General features: G+C 37.9%; 3 protein-coding genes across 4 annotated transcripts in view; 1 reads left to right on the forward strand and 2 right to left on the reverse strand.

Annotated features, from left to right (window-relative positions):
* Nucleotides 1-876: 876 nt before the first annotated feature.
* On the reverse strand, nucleotides 877-8,170 carry armt1 (acidic residue methyltransferase 1). The gene is made up of 5 exons (XM_082147640.1): nucleotides 8,027-8,170; nucleotides 5,485-5,590; nucleotides 5,109-5,350; nucleotides 2,770-2,935; nucleotides 877-2,449 (listed from the first exon to the last, which is right to left on the reverse strand). Exons 1-5 carry the CDS (start codon nucleotides 8,077-8,079, stop codon nucleotides 1,670-1,672), a joined length of 1,347 nt encoding a protein of 448 aa, XP_082003766.1. The 5' UTR covers nucleotides 8,080-8,170; the 3' UTR covers nucleotides 877-1,669.
* Nucleotides 8,171-9,962: 1,792 nt separating this feature from the next.
* zbtb2b (zinc finger and BTB domain containing 2b) lies at nucleotides 9,963-19,355 on the forward strand. The gene is given in 6 exon segments (XM_082147421.1): nucleotides 9,963-10,633; nucleotides 10,957-11,037; nucleotides 11,040-11,060; nucleotides 11,062-11,065; nucleotides 13,820-14,000; nucleotides 15,987-19,355. Coding segments are annotated over 6 exon segments (1,836 nt in total). The 5' UTR covers nucleotides 9,963-10,531; the 3' UTR covers nucleotides 17,434-19,355.
* A 597-nt stretch (nucleotides 19,356-19,952) lies between these two features.
* Nucleotides 19,953-23,040, reverse strand: part of akap12b (A kinase (PRKA) anchor protein 12b) — a 38,408-nt gene continuing 35,320 nt past the window's right edge. For both annotated transcript variants that reach the window (XM_082147386.1, XM_082147387.1), the window contains one exon: nucleotides 19,953-21,649. The gene's annotated coding sequence lies outside the window, so the exon portion shown is untranslated. The remainder of the gene's footprint in view (nucleotides 21,650-23,040) is intronic.

Genomic DNA, 23,040 nt, shown 5'->3' on the forward strand with positions numbered 1-23,040 from the left:
CTGTCTCTACAAAAATACTGTTTTCAACATTCATAGTGATAAGAAATGTTTCATGAGCAGCAAATCAGCATATTATAATGATTTCTGCAGGATAATGTGACACTGCAGACTGGAATAATGATGCTGAAAATTCAGCTTTTCCATCACAGGAATAAAATATTAAAATATTCATCTCTGTCCTCAAACATACTAATGCTACTAATTAAATTAGCTGATTTTTATTTGTCTATTTATTTCTCACAGCTTAAAAACACTACATAAACAACAATACATCCTAAAATCCTTTATTTGAAGCCAACTGAAATATTTAACTCTAAATCTGAGCTTAGCTCTTGCCAGAAGAGAACTAGAACTAGAACAGTTCAAAGAACAAAACCATGGCCTTGATTTCCAGAAAAACACATGTATGCAGTCCTCAGCTGACCCCTAAACACAAAAAGATAGCGTTCATGTGCTTATTACGTAACATCAATGCTTTGGGGGTCCTTGACTCTTTTCTTTGCTGCTCTGTAGAGGCAAGGCTCCTTGGAAAACCAAGCATCAACATAAATAATAATAATAAGAAAAAAAGAAAGAAAGAAAAAAACACACACACACAAAACAAGACCGATCAAAAAGCAGAATGGGTTTCTAATTTGTATTCTTTGTTCTAACAAAGAATTTCTAAAGTTTGTTCAGTTGCATTCAAAACACAGAATTACCATTTTAACAAGTATGAGTACATACGCACGGTATCCTGACTAGCAACTGTTTCCAATTTACTCATAAATAAGCTTAAAAAGAAACTATCTTGGTGCAACTCTCCACACTGCCCATAACGGTAAACCTGCTTTTAAAGTACAAGATGAAAAAAAAACCAATAAAAACACTCTGAGATGGTGTATGGCCAATATTTTTATCAGACAGAAAACAGAATGTGTTAACATGTATTGACATTAGCAAATTATTGTGATTTAGCGCTTGGCTAAAACAAACATTGCATCTGCATTTCATGAAATTCCCCTTTGAATTTGTGTCCTCATACATTCAGTTTTGCCATTACTTTACTAGAACTGTTTTATTAAAACAGTATGTCTTTAATGTTTTCTTTTTCAATTTTTCAATAATGCAAAGCCCAAAAACTATTAGGCTACATAAAAAAAACAAAAAACTCTTTTATATACTTTAAAACACATTTTAGCCAGAAACACATACACCTTTCTCACTATCTCAATGAGTTTGACAATAACATTTAACTACAACCAAACAAGACATCTGTGGAGATTTATAGATGTATACGTCTAAATGTTTACATCTGTATTCTTTAAATAACCGTACTTGTACACAATACACATCAGCAGTACAAACAGAGAACCATATACTGTGTAAACTATGACCAAAAGATTGCCAGGTTTCTCTTCAAAACTTCATGGTTCTATCAACAAGGACATACTTTAGGTTCATATTAATTTCAGTGTTTGATATGCAGAAGCGTTATGGTTCATTACATAATTAGCTTCCAAGCAAAAAAAAAAAGTGTTGGATAAAAAAAAATACAAGCAAAGATAAAGCAACATAACACATTTGTTTGGCATGTTGGTAACTGAAGCAGCATCTTTAATTAGTGCATTTATCTTGCTTCCTGTTAATTCCCTCATCAGCGAGCACTCTCTTTCCTTTAAAAACACCTCTACCGTTCTCTGTGTGGACTGGAAAACTGAACCACGGCATATTTGGCATTAGTCATCCAGTGTGGATCCTGAGAATTGAGCTTCTCTGCCTGGCCCGGCTGTAAGCCCACCTGAACATCAGCCTTCAGTGTCCTAAGACTACAGAGAGGGGCAGGCTGGAACCCCCTCAACGCCCGATCGAACAGAACCGTGTGCTCCCACTTCCTGTCGCCAGTCAGCTTCCTGTAGTTCAGGTCTCCTTTGAAGAGAATCAGGTCAGAGCCCTGGAGCGTGCTGTAGAGATCAGCTGCATCCAGCGCCATGTCGCAGAACTCATGGGGCATGGTCCAAAAAGGGTGGTCATGGTAGGACCAGGTGCCATCCTTCATGAAATGCTTCCATTGGGCACCGCTAGCTGACATCCACTTGTGATTGGCTGCCATGGTCTGCATGATGGTCCACTCAAAGTCTTGTTTGGTGACGTCTGAGACGAACCACGGGAAGGACTTGCCATGAAATCGGATTTGCTTGGCTAGTCCGGCAGAAACAAGGAAGTCAGCAAGGACCAGATCCGTAACAAGCTCAAAGCCAGCATTGTCTAAAACAATGTCCACTCTCGCATGCTTCTTCCCTGCGGATCCGGACCCTTGAGCAGCAACCAGCGTTGACCAAACCATGTTGGAGTCATCCACTAGGATGAAGCGCTGGAGATCAGGCAGAGAATCGATGGGACTGGATCTTTGAGAGTTGTCCTGACCGGCAGAGATGGACAGATCACACTTGTTTCCCCACAGAGAGACCTACAAAATACACAATAAATAAGATTATGTGACATTACGTTATCCCCAACAGTCTAATATCATAATAGACAAGCACATGCTGAAAACAACAGCCACCCCAAGGCATGTTACTTGGCACCGCAAACTTAATGTCATTTTGGCTAACAAGATTCTTTGTTCTAAATTAAAGATGCGAGTCATTAAGTTAATGGTTACGGCTTGGTGAAATCGATTTTTCTTGTTTTTGGAGTTGTGTTCTTATGTCATAGAAACATAAACATTTGTTTTTAATGGCAGGGATCATTGAATTATGCTGCAGCTAAGAGCATGGACATACTAACCTGAAGCAACTTGAGAAAGTTCTCTCGCAGCTGCATCTCAGTCATGTTCTCCATGTTGGTTATGAGCTCCTGAAGGTATGTACAGAGGCATTTAATCGCTTGCTGAGATTCAAAGAAGCTTTGCGTCTTTCCCTCCTTAAAGCCGTCAAAGTTATTCATTGGTGGACTTTAGGAAACAAAGTAAAACAAACAAAATTAATTGATTTTACAATTCAAAATGTTTCAATGCAACGGAGAGTATTTAAATCAATTACCCCTGATTTAACAAAATATAAAAAATAAAACAACTTAAAGCACATTTAAGATAACACTTGAAATTATTATTTGGTTTAAAAAGAGACACTAAAATGGTGTAAACTACTTCACTAATTACTATGCTATAGTATTTCTAAAGCAAGTCATACTTTTTTACTCATCACAATTAAATTTAATTTAGTACAATCATGAATAGTCATTTTTAATGGTCTTCATCAGGGTTTCTGCAGGGATCTTCAAATAAAATGTAATGCATTTTAACGCCTTTTTTTATTTTTAATGTCATACATGATCCACGACTAACCACAGATGATATTTTATATATATATATATATATATATATATATATATATATATATATGGTTACGGCGATATTATATGGTTTAACCATTTGTGTAGCATGAAATTTAGTAATTGTATGTCCGCAACGCTTTATCGTATTCAGACAAAACTTGGTACATGTCATCACAAGCATGACCAGAGCCGACATGCTGCGTTTCGGCACTGTGCCACCTACTGGTCTGGAGATACGAAAAATGGCTATTTTTGCTTATAACTTCTTAACGATTTGTCCAAAAATAATCAGTCGACTAATATCTAATTTTCCGACATCGGCCATTTTGAATTTTGTACTAAAATGCTGTATTTTATGAACGTCGATGCGTTCATCAATACGATGCCCTGAAGGAGCCTCAGAAGTTTCGAACCAGCGCCACCTAGTGGTACAATTTATTTTTCACATGCTTATAACTCTAGGTGTGATTGACTTATTTTCACACGAGTCATCTCCTTATGTTCCTGAATCCTTGTCGAGTCCAACAATACCAAACATGCTAGGTTCTGCCTTATTGTTTGTGTAGTGTTGTGATTTAGCGATTAAAAAACATTTGCCAATAACTTCGAAACTGTTAGACCGATCGAGACGAAACCACCATAGGAAGTTTGGAAACATAGGTCGTTGGCTACATGCTAATAATGCCCAAATGTCAAAATTTTGATAGTAAGTGGCAAAAAAATCCAATCAAAGTCGCCCATGGGTCATTTGTTATGCTCTCATACATATAAATGTCTATAACTAAAACAAAATGAGATATTTTCACCAAATTTGACACGCACATGTATGGGTGAACAAAACAAGGACATTGCCATTAATTAAAATATAATATCATGATATTAAATGCTACACTTTACGAATGCTCTTCAGATATCAGGTTAACCATAAGCTACATTAGCATTAAGATAGCTTGGCATGCTAATCTGGTCAACATGCTTTTTTTGCTAATTCTTACACTGAAGCCTCTCCACTGCAGTTTGGTAAGTCAGCATCAACTGAGTGGCACAAGCTGCTAAACCATGTGCCACGAGCCCCGAACCATTCAGGTCGTGGGTTCGAATCCTGTGTGGCACATGCCCAGTTTTATTGAAGAAAGTTTTGACACATCCAACTGTTGACTTCATCAATGCATTGGCACAGGGAGTCAATGGGGCTGTAATCGTTAGGCGATAGGGCTAAGTACAGCTGTGTGTCGGCTCGTTACGCCACTGAATATAATTGTCTAAACTCCTTATCAAAATTACATATTTACAACAAATCTGACACATATACATGGGCACACTTTGAGTACTACTAATATAATTGGTGGAGATCAGGCAAGACTATAAAAAGACTCAGGCAAAAAGGTGCTATAACTGTAAAAACGCTTTAAAACCATATATTTCCTATGGTAAACTGCCTGTATTGGCTGTAAATGGACTTTTTCATCTATGATGGCAGTTGTTAAATTTACATTTACATTTATGCATTTGGCAGACGCTTTTATCCAAAGCGACTTACATTGCATTATCCTATACATTTATACATAGGTATGTGCAATCCCCTGGGATTTCCTATGGTACATTGCCTGTATTGGCTGTAAATGGTCTTTTCCATCTATTATGTCAGTGGTTACATGCTTGCTAAATAAAACTCAATAGCTTTTGAGCTTTAAGGCCTTAAAGGCCTTAATTGCTTGAACCCCGATAAATGCAGCTTGCAGCTTTAATTTAAAATTGTATTCATTATGTATTAAGCTGATTTGTCTTACTTCATATTTAGAGCCTCTTGGATCCTTCGGTACATGTAGCACTCCATATAAAGCCATGATGACTTGAACCAGCTGACAGGCTGCCCGTCCTCCATCAGGTCCTGCTGTCTACCCATGTATTCATTCCAGGCCTCTGTGTCCTCAGCATTATCAGTCAGAAGCAGAACAGGTTTGTCTGTCTGCAGTTCATTCCTCAGCTTGGACAGGAAGGAGATGGCCCTCTTCTCTGCCTGGATGCCCTCCTGATTAAACACATCATCTAGAAGTTAAATCTGAGAAATCTGTCAGAACAGGCTTATTTTATTTTATGAATAACATAAGAAAATATTGAATATTGTAAAAATGTTGAACGTAACTAATGAAAAATCATACATACCTTTCCATATTCTTTGAAGAAACTGTCTTTATTACGATGTAAAGAGTCTACCACTTTTGTGAGTATGGTTGGTAGTCTATCTCTCACAGTCAGATAGGCAAAGGACCTAAAAATAGCAAATCATTAAATATTTAATGTGTAATTATTATTTAGTTAAAAAAAAAAGTCTATGATTCAGACAAAAAGAGATATTTTTGTTATAAAAAAAAAAAAAAAAACTAACGCAAAGAGACATAACTTTCACTAACACTAGTAATTTGAGGAATAAGAAAGAAAGGCTACATCTAAAAAGTAGTAAATAAAGTATTTTATATTAGGTGATAATAGGCGGTACTGGTTGTCAGTCATTACATCCAGCAGCAGCATGACCAGGCATTGAAATCAAAGTGTCTAAAAATCTGCTTAGTCGCCTATCTAGACAGCATATCTAGGCATTATATGTGCTGTCAAAACATTTCTGCAACGTTTTCTTCATCCACAATTTCTCTACATTTTCACAGTATCTGTCCCATTTTGACCATATTATGTTTTACTTCTGGCAGGCGTAAGGGGATGATCAGACACTGTTTTTGCTCTTAAAACACGAGACGCACAATAGTTACTTACACAGTACTGCTGTTACTATAGTATGCAGTAGTAGCTGCAAAGCGTGCTAATACCGATATTCTCTCTTTTTTTCCTTTCACACACATCATGATGTCGGTAATTTACAGGTAAGGTTACAATTTCCTATACTGGAAAATTGCCAGAACTGATTTACAGGTATTTTTGAAAATGTCCATTTCACACATGACCTATAACTAATGATGACCGGCTGTCAGGCTGCCTATTTGACTAAACGCAGCATGCATTCATTGCAATTGAACAACACGATGAATTTCTTGCCGTAGCCTAATTATATATAAATGACATCAACAGTGAGCATGGAAGATAAACTATGATTATAAAGATATAATCCACCTCCATATTTGAAATGCATTGCAAATAGGAAGGACTACAGATTCTTCTTTTTTTTTTTTAAGTGCTCTAAGCGATGTTGGGTGACGTCACTTCTTGTTGACGTTCGAAATATTGTCAAACAAAACGGAGGCTAGCTCGACCCTCCCTTCCGTGCTTCCTGAAACAGTCATTAACGCCAGACTGGATTTACCCACCTGTCCAGCAAAAACAGAGCCACCTGAATGTCGGATTGGAAGCCCTTCTGCCGGCGGAGTTCTCGCCACCTTTCGAAGGCTTTTCCGATGTAAATTCAGGACTTCGCGTGCTCCTTCTCCTTTGCTATTTGTTCATCGGAACGTCATGTGTCGGTCATATCAAAATTCAAGAGAATATAATTCTAACGTTAGTCGTTGTCTAGCACATCTCTCCTCTAGCTAACTTCCCTCTTCATGCTTCTCTCTCCTCCACTCCCAACACAACCCTTTCATGTGCACGCGCACTAACCCACCCAACCCCAAATCATTCTTGTCGGTTATTGGCTGGAACACTGTTTGTTATGTTTCATGGTCCAGGTTGGCCCAGATTGTTTTTGTTGCCGTTTGTGGAGCCTGGGCTGCCTACAGAGACCGCGTTTTTTTTACAGTGTGTTCAGGGGACAGGCAGCTAGCGGATAGATTTGGAGATGTTTGCTGTATGTGACAAAAATGTTTCAGCCTAAAAAACGCGTGACATCGCTTAGAGCACCTTTAAAGGCGGTTGGCATCCATCTTATTATTGGTGCATTACCGCCACCATCTGTTCAGGAGTGTGGATCAATCAATAAGTATCTAATTATACAGTACAATGCGTTGGGATAGAGGGCAGGGATAAAAAAAATTAATAAAATAACTTTACCCATCATACCCTATAATAAAGTCCCGTTTCCCTTAAATAAAATATTAGTTCTCTCACCTGTTCTCTTTGACTCATACTTAGGGTTGTTTTTAAAGTGAGTCCCTGCACCTCTAGCTCCTTCAGTTTATTTTCCATCAACTCTCTCTGCGTCTTATATTTTCTACAGTGTAGAATGACATGCTCCACAGATTCCTCTTCCTGGCAAGTGGCAATCCTCACATAGACCAGTCTGATGTTTTCCTATCATTTTTAATGTTTTATTTAGAGCACAATGTCCCAACCTTAACCTAGTAAATACAATTTCCTCTCTCCTGTTTTCACTTCTTACCATATTTAATTTGATACTGCAAAGCGTGCTAATACCGATAATCTTATTTTATTTTTTTCCTTTCACACACACATCATGATATTGGTCATTTACAGGTAAGGTTAAAACTTCCTATACAATTGCCAGAACTGATTCATGGTAGTTTTGAAAATGTCCTTTTCACACATGATCTGTAAACTGTAATTTACCAGTAAAGACGTTACGTGTGAAGGCAGGGTACTAAGTTAATGATGACAGGCTGTCAGGCTGCCTATTTGACTAAACGCAGCATGCATTCATTGCAATTGAATAACACGATTAATTTCTTGCCATAGCCTAATTATATATAAATGACATCAACAGTGAGCATGGAAGCTAAACTATATGATTATAAAGACATACCCCTCAAATTTAGCAGAGAGTGACAGCGGGGGGAACGTTCCCTCTACCTCCATCTTAGCAATGCAAACAGGAAGGACTAGAGATTTTCAACAAACTTTATTTAAGAACGATTGGTGACCAATTAACAATGTAATGTAAAGGTATAAAATAATTTAATACACGCTGTGTCCTTCACTCGCATATCGCGGCAACACATTAAATCACACAAATGAGCATGGTATTTGTTTTTGTTTTTACGAGGAATTATAAGCCAATTTGAGTTGTCAGTATCTCGTCATTCTCGTGATCATTGATACTACTGTCCTCTAGTGGCCGGTCTGTGTAAGCCATGTTGGTCACACAAACAAATCAGACATGACAATATTCAGATGCGTAGTATTCACAAAGTACATTGTGACTTTTTATTTATTTAATATTAATTAAATTCAAAGCCTGCACAGGCGAGACATTTTTTTTTTTTTTTTTTTACCAGATGGTTTGTAGCTGGTCTCTCAGCCTGGTGTGTTGGCCGGTTTTGGGCACTTTTCAGCTGATCAAGCTGGGTGACCAGCCGGCCACATGCTAAACAAAAGCTTATCCAGAAAAGACCAGCATAGTCTGGTTTAAACGTTTTCAGCAGGTTAGTATTCTCAGGATATCATTTTCATGAAAGAGAGACCTTAAATATGGATCGAATGGGTTGTTACTTATTAACTGTCATTGATTAAAAAAAGATAAATCAGGTATGTTTTATGTATCTAATATACATGTACGAAATGTTGCTCACTTTATATGGGTACTATACTAAACAGTTACATTTTATTATTGTGTCTACAGATAGACAATTCTAAACCATATTTTAGGATGCTAATGTGATTTTCAGAAATTGGAAACAGAAACCATATAGTCCAGATGCCGTTATCACCCCACCAGACCACATGTCCCTAACAGACAGCTTGTTTTCTCTGTATGGAGACACCACCCCTCAACTTCCCTTTCCTTTTTTCGCAAACCCACAACTTAAAGTTGGCATCCTCATTTTGCTGTCTTAAACTTCCAAGGCTGTAAACTACTCTTTTATATTTTCTAAACATTTTCTCACAATTCTTGCATGCATTTGTTCATGTGATTCCCCAGTGTTATTCATTTCCTGACATCTTTAGCAGGCCTGGTCAAGCGAGCTCACATCCTGTTCCCCTCAGCATGGTGAAAGCTCACAAACTCTGGAAAGGAAAATGTAAATCTTTTCAACTCTTGCACTGTTTAGAATGGAACTAGTGATTTTCTCAAGGTAGTGATTCTTTAAAAAGATATTCTGGAAATTAAATTAACTCCTCTTTCAACAAAATGTAGCGATTTAAAGGCTAAATGCATTTAAAAGCATTATATCTAACGTATAGATAAAGAACCTCAGGATGGTCCAAATAATTACATTAAAATGAATTGATTAGAGAGAACATAGAATAAGGATCATCTTTCTGGTATCATTAGGAAACATTTTTATTCAGCACCCTTAAGATAAAGAAGAAGAAAAAAATCTGCTTTTTTATTCCGGTATTATGTTAAGATTTTCAAACAAGTATATTTTAAAGACTTGACCAAGAGAATGAATATGACTCTTACCATTTTTATAAACAATGTTTAATTGTTGCAAATACATAAAAAGATGTAAACCAATGGAGGACTAAACCTGCAAAAATTTAAATAAATAAATAACCCGATGGCCTTCTCAAAATAATTTATTAATTTTGTTAATGGAACCATATTTTAAATAAGTTAGGGTTAAAAATGCGACTAAACTTATTTTACACACACACACACCCACCCACCCACCTATATATATATATATATATATATATATATATATATATATATATATATATATATATATATATATATATATATATACACACACACACACACTCAATTATGAATGAATAAATAAATATGGGTTTATTTATTTGTTCGCTATTAAAAAAAAAAACTCCATTAATATCCCAATGTTCTTTTTAGGCTTAATAATGAGTTTTTAAATTGATAATATTTAAAAAATAAAATAATAATATGCCTCATTAAGTTGATTGTATCCAGTGGGTGTGAAATCGTCGTTCTTCGAATAATACGCGCGTTTCTCTTGGCTGTAAAAGTGCTCAGTCTGTCAACTGAAATGCAAATAGCCCTGCTGCATGTATCTGTCTCGATACGTTATCTTCATGTGGGGGTGGGTAGCGTGACCTACGGCTATCCAACTCAACTAAAATCCGTTTATGTGTAACGTTCACCAACGATCGTCGCCCCTGAATGATAGCTCAACATTCATCTCCGTCGCACCGTGAACACATGAGGAGAACGACAGACACACATATCGTTCACCAGTTCACTCATTTTAGTTGCTCTTAGCGCCAAAGACCGTTTGTTTTAGCATCCCAGGGAAGTGGGTTTTACAACCGCTGTTTTAAGCCCTTTTAGACAGTCATGTGATTGTAACGTAACCCGACCGGAAAACACCGACGACCATCGCCGCCAATGCTGCGTTTGAGAGGAACAGAGCAGCTGCGAGCCCAACGGACAAGTCCCCCGGTACCAGACATCGACTCACCGAACTCCACACGCTCTAGCGGAGGAAAGGTACGTGCGTGTTTGCACTAGTCAACCTTTATCGTTAACTGTTCATTTCTGTATTTGTTGTTTTTAGTTTAGTTTATTCGGTGACCACCCCTTCCCCCCGTGTGTGTGTGTGTCCGTTTCACGAAGCTCCGTTTATTTTTGCTTCTCGTCTCTGATGCTCGCTAAGCTCCGTTCTGGGTTTATATCGTTGTTATTGTTGTGAATTTTCGCTATATTCGAGATAAGGTTGCTGGATCATGTGCTTGTCGAGCAGCGAGCGTCTGCGCGTGATCGTATCAGTCATCACGTTTCAGTTTTTGACGGTTTATTTTCTATTTGCGAAGAAAAACAGATTGCGGAAGTGGTCGGTCTCTGCGGGAGATCTGTCCGTTCCACGTGTCTCCGTAGTGGGAGGAGCTAGTTTACAAACCACAATGAGAGCAAGTTGAAGCTGTAGCGATTGGTTTAGATCTGGAGTTATGAGGAACTGCAATGCTCATTTGAAATATGTTTCGGTATCAGGAAACACCTGTAAGCGGTTTATAAGTGTTCTTGCATAAAATCTGTCATGTCATTGTATATTCCGTCAAATTTCGATGATTGCTGAAAGCTGGGTGACTTATTGAGTAAAAAACTAAAGTTAAAGGTCCACTCAATAAGTTTTGCGAATCAGAAGTTTTAGACCAACAAGAAATGAACAGACCTTTATGAAATATTAGAAATTATGTACACCCATTCGACATTAGTCTTCTAGAAAAAGCAGTTGTATTCTACTTCCTCATCAGTGTTGCCAGATCTCACAAAAATAAATAAATAAATAGTTTTACAATCTAAGCATAAAATAAGCAATTTTCCTCACGAACAATAGGCCTAAACAGTCGAGCTCAGTTTTTGAACAGCCGGTGACTGGCAGATTTCATTTAATAATTTACCAAAAATTAAAAATGTTTCGCATTCAACTATCCAATGAAATTAATGTTTTTCTCTCTCGCGCGCTAACACACCCGTAGAGAGGCCGGAGAAAGCTCAAACAAATTCAGGGGATTAATCATGATATTATGAAGAAGCTCCTAGAACCGCAGGTGACAACAGTGGTCGGTCATACTTTCGTGCAGTACCCAAGTAATACCCGCTTCGGGAAAGAATAATACAAATAAAAAACAATGATAAAAACCGCAACCCATTTATTATATTTATAAGTGACTTTAAAAAACAAGAACAAAGTCGCTTATAAAAAAGCGGATATGGCAACCCTGTTCCTCATAGGTGCTGCCATATTGACATCACATGACCAAATGCAATGAGCAGTAAAGATCCACAGTCGGTTTTACAAAGTAAAAATCCCATTAATGTTCTCTATATGGGAATTGATTTTTATATTCATCTCACATAGAACATACTTTTTAACAGTTGATTATATCAATATATAATCAGCATCTTTAAATATGTAGGCTAGTATTATATTCCCCCCATTTGTTTTTAATTTGACTAAATTTAATTCGCAATGCTTCATGGGATTGTAATTCTTTCTCTCATTAAAGCAGTTAAATACACCATTTTGTACCTTTTTTCTTTTAGTCCAATTTTTAAATACCATTTTTTGCTTCAATTCAAATTTTGTAATGTTTTATAAACCTCGTAGCTGCTATAAAGAAAACAAATATTAACCATTAACCACTTTCAGACAATGTTCAAAGTTCTTTTGCAAAGCAACCATACATTTTATAGAGCATACCACCAATATCGCACCAATAACAATAACACAAAATATAATTGGGATTGATTAATTTTATAAAATAATAATTTATGTGTATGTTGAAGACAGAAAAATGATAATGAACAAAACAAAAGACAAACAAACTGCTTTGGTGTAAAGCAGCAGCAATTAAACAAACTTCATTCATCAAGGCCAGTAGGTCTCAGTATAGTCCAAAATCACTGATGGGATTGGGTGATTGAAGAAGAGTCATCTAAATGTGAACTAAAGCTTTTTTATTTTTAAGAAATGCTTTTCCCCCCAGTCTTTACACACAGCTATGTGACGTTACAGCCCATGCTTTCAAAGACCACAGACAGTGAGTCTGTAGACTCTACGGATGCGTCCTTTCTCCACCCAAGAGCGGTTGTGTGGAAGTAGCCTCAGGAATGCTGTCTGAAGAGCCAGTCATGTGACACACAAAGCCAGTGATCGACCTTTAGGCTAATGGACATTCAAGGCACAGAAGCTGTTGAGCTGGTTCTGGTAGATGAGGGTTAATAACCTCAGGGATCAGGGTTCATTGTTCAAAGGTTGCCTCAGATGTTTGGCCCTTGGCTGTATCTGACCGCTCTGTTGGGACTGTTTTCAGGGTTACAAGTCTGAGTGTCTTTTTGCAAGCTGAATAACCAGTTAGTTGTCTTGAATATCTTTTCTAATGAATCTTTCATATGATATGAAAATATTCAGATAATATAGTTTTCTATCCTATTGTTTCTCTTACCCTAGAATTAAAACCTTTCCTATCATTTTATTCAATATGAAGAATACATTTAAACTGATTTGTTATAATTAGAGGTCTGAAAATATTTCAAGATATATCTTTGGAGAGGAAGAATATGAAAAGTTTCAAACAGAGGCTCAAAATGAAAACCACACATACAGCTTTTCTGTTTGTTAAATGTTTTGAGAATGCATGCATACTCAGCGAAACTTTCCTTCAGCTTGATCAATAGGAATTGCTCAGTCTTAAATGTGAATGAGAAGTAGATTTGCCAGTCTAAAGAAGCAATATAATTAGTGTTTAGGTTTTAGGCTTTAGTAAATGAAATGCTGAATCAGATTGCCTTAAAAGCACTGTAATTAAATACTATCTCTTAAAGTAACAGCTCACATTCTCAACAAGCCGCACAGTTTAAGGTTCATGTTAGTAGCACAAATCATGGGGGAAGAGTTTGTGCCAAAGTTTAATGCTTGGGGTTAAGGGTTAAAGTTTGTTCAAATCCTTAACCCTAAGAATGAGCAATATTACTGGTTGGTTGTAATATTCTTATGCTAAGTGTTCCTTGTTAATCCAACAGTGTTGAATTCATAATTACGGCTGTTCACTGCTGATTAAGTCCATGTCAACGGACAGCTTAACAGCCTTCTTTCACTCAGTCTTTTTTTTGGTGCATTGTGGTCTGTAGTAGACAGGAAGTTGACTGTCATCTCTGGCCCTTTCTGTGTAGGTGGAAGTATGGAGTTGGCCAATCATGGTCTTATCCTTCTTCAGCAGCTCAACGCACAGAGGGAGTTTGGCTTCCTGTGTGACTGCACGGTCGCCATCGGCGATGTTTTTTTCAAAGCACACAAGGCCGTACTGGCTGCATTCTCGAACTACTTCAGAATGCTCTTTATACACCAGGACAGGTAAAAGCTTTATATGTTATTTTTAAAGTTCAATTTATGCCTAAGCTAGGGATGTGTTGATATGGTGAGGTGATGATAATTCTCATGTTATAACCAATAAATGACCAAAAAATGTAAATCAATCATTTCCAATGCTACAATGAATTTAGGCATCACAATATTATAATTTGCTGTATTAAAATTGATAATAATTTTGAGATTTGCTAAAGGCTGGAACACTACACAAATTTTCAAATCAGAACACAAAATTTAAAACACTAGGCATCATACACTTGTTGAGTTTGTAAATGATTACAGTGTAAAACTGTATCGCATCGGAGCCGATAGCCTCGTGGTCAGCGCTCCGACATATAGCGCAACTGCACCTCGGGCGACCCGAGTTTGATTCCCGTCTCGAGGTCCTTTGCCGATCGTGTTCCTCTCTCTCTAATCTGTGCTTTCCTGTCTGATCTCTATACTGTCCTATCCAATAAAGCCATAAAAAGGCCAAAAATATAAACTTGGCATCATACACTACCTGACTTTCAAGCTGTCCCGAACACAACAAACTCATGCAGAAAGAAACATGTGCTTCATTGATAGGAGACGCATGACAAATGAAAACATTGTGTTCTAAAATCAGCCCAAAATATTAAACGTGTTCGATATCCTCTGACTGGATAGAATCATTGTGTGAAGCTAAAAACACGAGTCTGTGCCCTTTTATGCATTAAGTGATTTTCTGCAAAATCTTCAAATTCCATCTGCCAAAAATCTGCAGAATGGCTCTGCCTTTTGGAAACTAACTCATCCAGACTGCAGATCGGGGCAAATATCTGGGCAAAAATTGTGTAGTGTATTCCAGCCTTAAAGATTACATTTATCATTATTATTGAATTAGTGTTTTGAAATTTTAAATAAAGGTGAGCGTCATATGATGGCAAAGGTAATCTAAATGTAAAATGTAATACAGGAAATTAACATGCACAAATATCCAATATTTAGTACTAAATTTTTTAAGTATTTTTTTATTATTATTTTAAGGCACAATAATCGCTTAAAGGGTTAGTTCACCTAAAAATATTTACCATAATTTACTCACTCTCAAGCCTGGCTCTTCCAAGCTTTATAATGGGAGTGAATGACCTAAATATTGAATAGTGAATAGTGAATAGCTATCTAGTTTTTGAAGCTCCAAAAAGCGCATCCATCCATCATAAAAGTGATGTGTTTTTGTAAGAAAATTATCCATATTTATAACTTTATAAACTATAATGACTCTCTTCCAGTAACGGCCGTACACGAGTGAACTCTGACACGACCTACTGACGAACACGGAAGAGCAGAGGATAGAGCAAAACAAAACACTTCAATAATTCAATAAAGTTTCATGAATTATAATTCTAAAATATTTTTTTTTTAAAGAGAAATCACATCTACTCCCACCTAAGCTTACGCTACTCCTACGTCCTACATCATAAGTCAGGTCAGAGGTCACTCTTCTGCTGGAACTCATCTCGCATACGACCGTTACCGGAAGCCAGTTATTATAGTTCATAAAGTTATAATTATTGATATTTTTCTTACAAAGACGTCACTTCGCTTCAGAAGGCCTTTATTAACCCCCAGAGCTGAATGGATTACTTTTAGGATGGATGGATGGATGTGCTTTTTGAAGCTTCAAAAACTCAGGCTCTATTCACTCCCATTATAAAGCTTGGCAGAGCCAGGATATTTTTTTAATAATAACTCCGGTTGTGTTTGGCTAAAAGAAGAAAGTCATTTACACCTAGGATGGCTTGAGTGTGAGTACATTATGGTAGAAGTTTCATTTTGGGGTGAACTAACCCTTTAAAAAAAAAATATATATATATATATATATATATGTATGTGTTTGTGCTAAAATTTGCTCTTTACTAATAAGCCAGTATTAAAGCACTTCCATAGCACAAAGATCAGTGAGGTTTTTTTTACGTTTAATCTTTGTTTCTTTGTCTTCTCAACCAGTGACTGCGTTCGCTTGAAGCCTGCTGACATTCAGCCCGACATCTTCAGCTACCTCCTCAATCTGATGTACACCGGCAAACTGGCGACACAGCTTATCGACCCAGCTCGCCTGGAGCAGGGCGTCAAGTTCCTCCATGCGTACCCTCTTATTCAGGAGGCAAGTCTGTCTAACCACCATGCAACTCAGGCACACCCTGAGGTCAGCCTTCCCCTGTCGTCCTCTCTCTATGGAATTCAGATATCAGACCAACAGGCCACACTCACAAACCGCCTCTCAGCGAGAACGCATCTCTCCTCGCCGTTCGACTTAGAAGGTGGCGGTTTACTCGACGGTAAGGGTGTCACCACAAACAAAGCTACCTCACTGATGCGGCCTGGATCTAAGCACAGGCACAGTCTGACAGAAACGGAGGTAGAAGCATCTGCGAGCATCAGTCAGTTTGTGAGGGAAGGGTCCGAGATGGAAACATCTGCAAGTGAGGCCCCGTCATGTTCCCTGAACACCAACACCATTCTGCATGTGAAGCCCAGCATCATGAGAAGAAATACCTCTCTGAGGAAGCATTACACGTGCCACGTCTGTGGGGGCCGTTTCACTCAGCGAGGAACCTTACGAGAGCACCTGCTTCTACACACTCAGGCTATGCTCCCCCTTGTGTTAGAGTCTGTCGGTGCGGCTTCCCCCATGGCGACTGGAGGTGCCGCCACACCAGAGGTGGAGGAAGTTCTCCGAGGCAGCGAAGCCTCCGCAGCCACTCCCATCATTGTGGACGCTGCCAGTGACAGCGAGCAGCATCTGTACTCAAAAGACTCGCCGCATCCTGAAACCGCCATGCCCATCCCGACGACAACTGCAATCAGCCTGTACACGGCACAACCCCAGGCGGACACGCCTCCTCCATCCGATATTGCTGATATTGACAACCTAGAGGGTGCGGCTGACATGGAGCGGGAAGTGAAGCGGAGGAAGTATGAGTGCTCCACTTGTGGCCGCAAGTTCATCCAGAAAAGCCACTGGAGAGAGCACATGTACATCCACACAGGCAAGCCGTACCGCTGCAGCGCCTGCGGAAAGAGCTTCTGCCGGGCCAACCAGGCGGCGCGGCACGTTTGCATGAATCTGAGCTCGGAGCCAGCGTACACCATGGTGGACCGACAGAGCATGGAGCTGTGCGGGTCAGATGACTCCAGCCAAATGGAGGCGCTGTTTCTAGGCTCGTCTGTGAGACCGTACAAATGCAATGTGTGTGAAATGACCTTCTCCAGCCCCAATGAGGTGATCAAGCACCTGTGCTTCAACCAGGGGGCGCTCTCGGGTGGAGTGGCTGGAGAAATGGCCGTCAGTGGGCTGAACAGTGACAACCTGGCCAAAGACGAAGGCTCGGATTCATCCAATGGTGGGCCGTTGATAACACCCATCAAAACAGAGGAAGTCTTTGTGGAGTAGCTCCATATTCATCCACTTCAAAAAATAGTTTGTTTTTTAATGTATTGCATTTGAATTGTGGGTAAATTATGATCAGAAGTTAAGCTACAGATCGAAATTTCTGTTATATATATGTATTTTTTTCTGGGGATTTTACTTTTACTGAAAAGTACTGCTTCCTGCATTATTTTTTTATTTTTTTTAACACTCATACATTTGGTTTGTATATTTATAACAGATTTACTGTATGTTTAGACCAACAAGTCAAATTCCTGCTTCATTCTGTATTTCTTTCAAGGGTTTTGTTGGTTACTCGGGTCATTTGCAGTTTTTGTCGCGGTTAAAGCTCTTCCTCTGTCTAACTGTACAGGAAAAGGATGTAGTGAACTGCTGGAATCCTGCGTTTGTCTCAGTGCAGATCAGTCTAGACTTCACATTAGGTTGGATTGGTAATTCAATAGAATACTAAAACAAATGAAATCCTCAAAATCCGTAGTTCATGAGCATAGCACCAAAAATGATTTTGTATGTCGCCTCCATGAAAAATTAGGGTCTGAGCAGCTAAGCGTGGATATTGGTTTAAGAAATGTTTTTACTACCTCAACCGGTTTGGACATGCAATATCAGACTAACCTGAAATTTGCATCAAAGGTTCGAGGATCAAAGTCAACTTTATCTTCCAGTGCCTCTGAGGAGTTACACAGATCTCAAAGTTTTTCTTTCTGTTTCTAATTTCTTATTACATGCTTTGGGTTAGCAAGTGCAAGGTGCAATTGTAGATAACCTTCATTCAGTGCCAGATTACTTGTCGAACATAATTTATATTAGAGTTAATGTGACCCACGATATATTTCACATTTGTTCACGTTTACTACAGTACTTTTTTGTGCCAATACCACCTAAATGATAAACATCCATCCAGCGTAAAATTGTTTGGCGGCTCATCAGCAATCTGGTTGTTTTGCTCTCACTGTGGTTCAACATGTTTACAGTTGTGCTGTGTGTTTAATCAAAGTTGTTTCTGTGTGTGAAATTAGAAAACACTGTGGCCAATCGTACACATGTACATAATGTAGCTTGAAGGGAGTTATTTCTGTCACTGTTCCCAGCTTGAATTTTGCCATGAAATGATTTGCTCGAGTATGCTCCTAATTTCCTTATTTTTGAGCCTACTTTTCAAATTTTATGTACAGTGCTTTATTTACAAAAAATTTTATAATCTCAAAGGTTGTATATTGATCAATGCATTTACTGTAGAATATTATCCATTTTAGTGTAGCACAAGTGTCTGTATGTTTGTCCTCTCTGCATTGACGGTCTTTATGTTCTAATGAAACTGACAGTGAGGTCATGCTGTTAAAGCACTGATATCTACTAAAGATCCCTGACTACTCTGATTATACTTGTGCTATGTCAGGAAACTTCTTTTTTTAACCATTTTAAACCAGGGCAATTTACAATCAATGCTAAATATTTCTTCCATCTTGCTCCTCTTAAAGACCTCCTAGGAATATATTTTAAGAGCACTGTGAGTTAAGTTACTACTGAATAGCTAGTTAGAGCCCAGGAAGGACCATTTGCTTTATTTTGTTACAAATAATTTTACATAATATTTTTTGGGTTTTTTTTTTATTTGTGATGTCAATGGACAGGAGGCCTTGTCCAAATTATGTGTAATCATACATGCAATGGAATGCCTTTTTTTTTGGTAGTCTTGTTACAACTCTTTATTATTTGTACATATGCAAGTTGTTACCCATTGAGGCAGTTATAGGGAGGGGAGGAGAGGGGTAAAGGTGCCCCCTCAAACGCACAAACCCCAAAGCCAAGGCAAGTATACTGTGATCTGTCGCTCCTCAGGAACATGAACAGTTGTCTCTGGAAAAAATACTTCCTTTGCATTTTCATTGTGAATAATGATAATAAATACTTATGTTTTTGAAGTGTGCATGTTGTTTTCTTTAATATACACTACCGTTCAAAAGTGTGGGTTAAGTATAAATAAGTATAATATAAATAGAAAGTGGTTATTTTAAATTGTAATATTTTACTCTGTTTTTACAGTATTTCTGTTTTTTAGAAAAAATAATAAAGGCCTTGGTGAGTGTTAGAGAATATTAAAAAGTTTTACGGACTCCATACTTTAAGCCCATTCTCTGCTCGAGGCAATTTTGTACAGGTTTTTGGTAAACTGTGGATCCTTCTTACATAATCAATCATGAGGGCAAATATGTTGCCTTTGTACCTCTCCATCCATGTGAAATTAACAATCAGAGGGATAAACAGCATGGGTTTATTTATTCATTTAAATCTAGTAATGTGAGCCACTAGATGGCACCATTGTGGTGCCACTACATCAAAACTTGCAAAAAAAGTATTGAACTTAAAAGTTAACCCTGCTTAAATATTCCCAACATTTTACTTATGCCAATTCAGTTTTATTCACTCCAGTTTGTATTTTCGGTATCCTCCTACCACCTGGCGATACACGCTCAAAAACAAAACCACATAGAAAGGGTAATGAAAAAAAACTAGTCAGCTTGATTTACACTAGCTTTATTTGAATGAAATATAGACATGATTTTGTATCCATACTATTAACAGCTTGAAGAATACAAAAAGAGGTGAGGCTCATGCTACTGGTATATAACATTCCTTAATGCTTTCATTGGTTATTTGTTAATATTACAACATGACTTAAGGTACATAGGTATACAATTTGTACAAATGTTAAAGAGCTTCACAGTAGACTGTATTATAAAAAGCTAAGAAAAGAATGTGAGTGGGTTGTTCATTCAAAGCGTGACAGTAGTAGCAGAGCTGTTTTTCTATTGAAGATAGTGCATCCCCCTTTTCAGTCTCTGTCATTTGCTTTCTGACAGTTAAACGTTTTCTTTTACAGTTTGTCACCATCATCATCCAAATATGCAACAACTGTCACATTACATATTTTGAAATGCTTTTATTTGCCTGCATGTATGGCTACAATACTACTAATTTCAAAGAGACTGACAATAAGGCATCTACATGTCTTTCAAAGAAATAACAGTCCTTGTTACAGAGATTAGAAATGCGGAAGAAAAAAAAACTACACTATTTCTGAATACCCACTTATATGTGAATCAAAACCATGTGTAACTAACTGGACAACCTATGTTGGAGAGTTTACCGATAGATGGTGTAAATACTATTCTCCTCGCACAATTTTCTCACAGTTTTCCCTTAACCTCAGGTGCATTTTTAGGTGTTAAAACATGCATTTTGCTAAGGCCGTCAAACAGTGAAGTGCACATGTATGTTGAGGACAATAAAATGTCCCTTTTTAAACAATCCCTACTCATGCAGGCGTTTATCATCATCGTGATCATCTATTTTCACAGGGTACCACTAAAAGCAAATTGACTCTTTTAAAATCTCAAATGTCACGCATCAATGGTAAAATCGTTCATTGTGATTGTGCATGATAAATATACATAATAAAAATACAACATTTCACAGTAAAGGACAGAAAAGTGGTATATCTACAGTGAGCATGGAGATGATAACGGCTTGATATTGTGTTTCAGCGTTCACTGAATTTTACCTCATTTTCACATTACAGCCACAGCATATTATGCACTTTTTCATTTACTATAGCTGTAGAAGGTGTATCTGTACCATATTTGCTAAAATTACTTGACTAAATAATATTTTGTAATTTCACACCAGCATGACATCATGATTTCAATGGGTTTGTAGAAGGTTAGAATGTTTTTGAGAGGGCCGAGAGAATATTTTAGATATAAATACAATATACAAAACAACAACCGTCCTACTCCATCACAAACACACATTAGCTCATACAAGATCCACACATACATATTCTCTCCATTCGGCAGACTGCTTAACAACTAATAAAAAAATTAAAACGTCCATCGTAACTTACACGTTGAAACATGGCATCTTAAGCAATTTGGCAAAAAACAGTAAAGTGGGAATAGGAGACATCCCTTGATAAGTCCAGTGAGGCACAAGACCTCAGTGATATGGTAGCTGAGTGAGAGTGAATTAGGAAAGAGGAATAGAGGGATGAATGGATGGATTAAATGAGAGAGAGAGAAGAGAGATTGAACTTTAGTCTCTTGCTCTGGGAGTTGGGACAGAGCACTGTCTCTTAATGTCCTCCATGGCTGCCACTCACTTCCTGCTTTCCGGAAAGCTCGGTGTCCCAGTCATGTGACCGCTTTTTACATGCAGACTGCAAGACATAAAGGAAAGTGGTGAGAAAAAAAGAGCCAACCAGATGCTAGTACATTAGCATTTTGTTTGCAAAACATTTTAAGCTTATTTATCACGTACACTGCTAAGTCTGCTTATGTTAATTCAAATGCTATTTCAAAACTGCAATATACTTTGCACTCTTTTCCTTTGCTCTTCTCACAGCTCTTTAATCAATTAGCATTACAAGCTACTATGCTACTATACTACTTTGTCACCTATCATTTCACATTAATACACACATTGCTCTTTCCATCTGCACTGCATCTTCTGTGCCTCCAACCACTGTCTCACTCTGTTGTATGACTCAGCACAAGTCACCAAGGCAAATGGGATAGTGAGAGAGAGAAGAGAGTGGGCCTTGCACCAAAGCTCATGCAGCGATGTTATATATCACCAACGTCTGCTCTACTGCAGTGCTGCATTAGCACTCATCAAACATTTAGCAGACACACCCAGCTCTCCTCTCCCATCCCCTTCCTTTTTTGGTCACACTTAACATTAGGGCTCATTGAACAGTGTAATTATTTGAATAGGTGACGGGTAATACATGTATTTATTTTATGGAGTTGCCTCTGATTATGAATGTTTTTATTGCGAATGTGTAATCATTTTGAAATGTAATATGAGTATCAAGTATATTTACGTGCACTTTCTGATTCAAGTCGGACTAAAACAATAATTCATCTTTTTAATTAATCTAGGTAATGCAGTTTGGCTTCATTAAGGATGTAAACACATTAAAGGGATAGTTCACCCAAAAATGAAAATTCTGTCAGTAATTACTCACCCTCATGTTGTTCCAACCCCGTAAGACCTTCATTCATCTTCAGAACACAAATTAAGATATTTTTGATTAAATCTGAGAGCTGGATCACTGCTCCATAGGCTTCTAAGGGATTGAAACTGGCTAGCCCAGAAAAGTTATTAAAGACATCGTTAATATAGTCCAAGTGACTACAGTGGCTCAATCTTAAGTTTATCAAGCGACGAGAATACTTTTTGTGCGCAAAAAGTAAACAAAAATAACGACTTTATTCCACTATTCATTTCCTTCTCTCTGGGCCTCGAGTGAGTTCACGTAGTGTAATAGCGCAGCGTTTCTGTGTTGTACGTCACCACGCATCACCACATGACCAGCGTCGGCCAATAGTGAGCCTACGTGTGATTACTAGCCTACTATATTAACGATGTCTTTAATAACTTTTCTGGGCCAGCCAGTTTCAATCCCTTAGAAGCCTATGGAGAAGGGATCCAGCTCTCAGATTTAATCAAAAATATCTTAATTTGTGTTCCGAAGATGAACGAAGGTCTTACGGGGTTGGAACAACATGAGGGTGAGTAATTACTGACAGAATTTTCATTTTTGGG

Source organism: Leuciscus leuciscus, assembly GCF_965113295.1.
Source record: "Leuciscus leuciscus genome assembly, chromosome: 19".
Taxonomy (NCBI): Eukaryota; Metazoa; Chordata; class Actinopteri; order Cypriniformes; family Leuciscidae; genus Leuciscus; species Leuciscus leuciscus.